This window comes from Eimeria mitis, genomic scaffold (genome assembly GCF_000499745.2).
Source record: "Eimeria mitis Houghton genomic scaffold, Emh_scaff6176, whole genome shotgun sequence".
Classification (NCBI taxonomy): domain Eukaryota; phylum Apicomplexa; class Conoidasida; order Eucoccidiorida; family Eimeriidae; genus Eimeria; species Eimeria mitis.
In genome coordinates, this window is record NW_013574377.1 from 1 (window position 1) to 2,214 (window position 2,214).

General features: G+C 54.2%; 1 protein-coding gene across 1 annotated transcript; it reads left to right on the forward strand.

Moving 5' to 3' along the window:
• Positions 1 to 1,329: 1,329 nt before the first annotated feature.
• EMH_0086390 (uncharacterized protein) lies at positions 1,330 to 1,975 on the forward strand (the record flags this gene model as incomplete). The annotated part of the gene is made up of 2 exons (XM_013501023.1): positions 1,330 to 1,511; positions 1,663 to 1,975. 2 exons carry the CDS (start codon positions 1,330 to 1,332, stop codon positions 1,973 to 1,975), a joined length of 495 nt encoding a protein of 164 aa, XP_013356477.1.
• Positions 1,976 to 2,214: the final 239 nt, after the last annotated feature.

Sequence of the window (2,214 nt, forward strand, 5' to 3'; positions counted from 1 at the left end):
CAAAGACTTGAATGCCTTGACTGTGACTGCCGATTTCTCCCTCGCTCACATCCCCACAATAGTAAAAATGTTTGATGGTGTCAAATACTTCTCCACCCCCGATTTGGATTCTGGCTTTCATCGGATCCTCATGGCAACGGAGGACCGCTAGAAAGCAGCGTTCCGTTCCATCCTGGGGCTCTTTGAGTATAGAGTCATGCCATTCGGCCTCCAGGGGGCGCCAGTCACCTTCCAGGTGAACATTAATGCTTACCTCCAACCGTGGCTGGGTCGGGGCGTTACCGCGTACCTCGACGATGTCTTGATCTATGCGTCCAACCTCCAGTCACAGTTAGACCTCTTACGCAAAGTACTGGACGTCTTCTTACGCAATCAGTTCTTTCCTGGATTCGGCAAATCTCGCTTAGGGCAGACGGCGTTTGTCTAGTTGGGATTCTCCATTGGAGCGGAAGGCATAAAACCTGTGCCGGATAAATTCCAGGCTGTTCAACTCTGTCCAAAGACCCTCTAGAACGTCACCCAGGTCCTTCAATTCCTCGGCACTGTGAAAAACTGTCGTAGGCTTATGGGTCCCGAATTCGCAGTACTGGCTAAGTCCCTCCTCGACCCCACCCGTTCCAAAACTCCGTTCGTCTGCCAGCATGTGTACACCCAAGCTGTCCATGCCCTTAAGCAGCGGCATATCGACTTTACCACTCTGTATCTCTCTGACAGCTCCAAGACCTACCAACTGTTTACCGATGCATCTGGTTTTGCAACCGGAGCTAGGTTAGAACAGGAAGCAAGCCCATGGGCTTCCTCAATCGGGCCCTTACAGAAATGGAAGTGCGTTACTCAATCTCTGACCAAGAAGTCTTGACCTTGGTCTCCGCGCTCGACAAATGGAAGCGTCTGCTTCGCTCCGCCTGGGTCACTGCCTACGCAGACCGTCCAGCCTTGACACACATCCAGAAGCTCTCCAACAACAAGCCACCAGGGGGAAGAACAGCCAGATAGCTGGATGTTCTCGATGAGTTTTAGGATTTCACGTTCTGCTGCTACCTCCCTGGCCCGAGAAACAAGGTAGCAGATGCCATTTCCCTCCACCCGGCATTCCTGGGGGTGACGTTGGCGCTCGTGCAGTCCCGATCCTCACCTCCTTCTACCATATCCACAGCAGTTGGCTAATTCGGAGTGCGAAGGACTCTTGCGGGCTCTGGAGCTCGCGTACAACACGCAGTGGAACTCCTCGATGGAGCTGAGCCCCTTGGAGGTGATGATTGGAGAAAACCACATTACAGCAGCTGAATTGATGTGGTGGATTACCTCATCCCGTCTGTAACCCCGCCTATGATCAAGTTGTTCCAACGTCTATGCGACCTTGAGCAAGGCCTTATCCTCAGAGCCATGTGGCAGCAGAAATCTTTCGCTGACACCCATCGCCGAGATGTGGAGTTCCGACCGGGAGATAAAGTTTGGATTAGCAGCAGCAGTTTGCCCTCCCTAAACCGGCCCTATCATCGAGAAGATCGGTGAGGTAGCTTACTGATTGGCCCTCCCCTAGACTTATCCTCAGACTTATGAATGCCACGACGCTTTTCAAGTGTCGCAGCTGATCCCCGAGAGGCCACGAGACCCGACGATGCTGTCGCTTGAGGCAGCCGCTGGCTGGCTCTCTGTCAGGGACACTCAGGGGAAATTCGGTGACTCCTACGAGGTTAACTGCATTATGGATAAGCTGGACGACGTGCGACCTTACAACATCTGCTCAAATGGCGCGGCGTCCCTGAAGACAGCGCAAAGTGGGGACCATTTGAGCACCTTCACGGCTGCCCAGCATTACTCCGCGCATGCAGGCGTCGTCACCCTCGGGCGGTCTGGCGCTTGCGCTCCTCCAAGACTGCCACCCTGCATGCGCCGCCTCGATAGAGGCGCCTTCGCAGCCCTTGCCCCCCCCCTCCCTTCCCCGCATCGGCTAGAGGCTTTACGCTCGTAGCTGCTCCACTCGTTTCCGCAACAAAGGTGAATATTGTAGTGAAGGCAACTACAACTGGATTGTTCTATTATGTACGCTAGATTCCCCGTTCTCCCCCCTAGGAGGAAATTCACACCTCTTAATTAGGAACGCGATTTACCGAGCATCACCTTGGTAATAGGAATAAGCTGTCAACAACTGGAGCAACCGTGTACAGCTGGAGGCCAGCCACGGTGCAGCTGCTGCCGACTGGTTGCGGC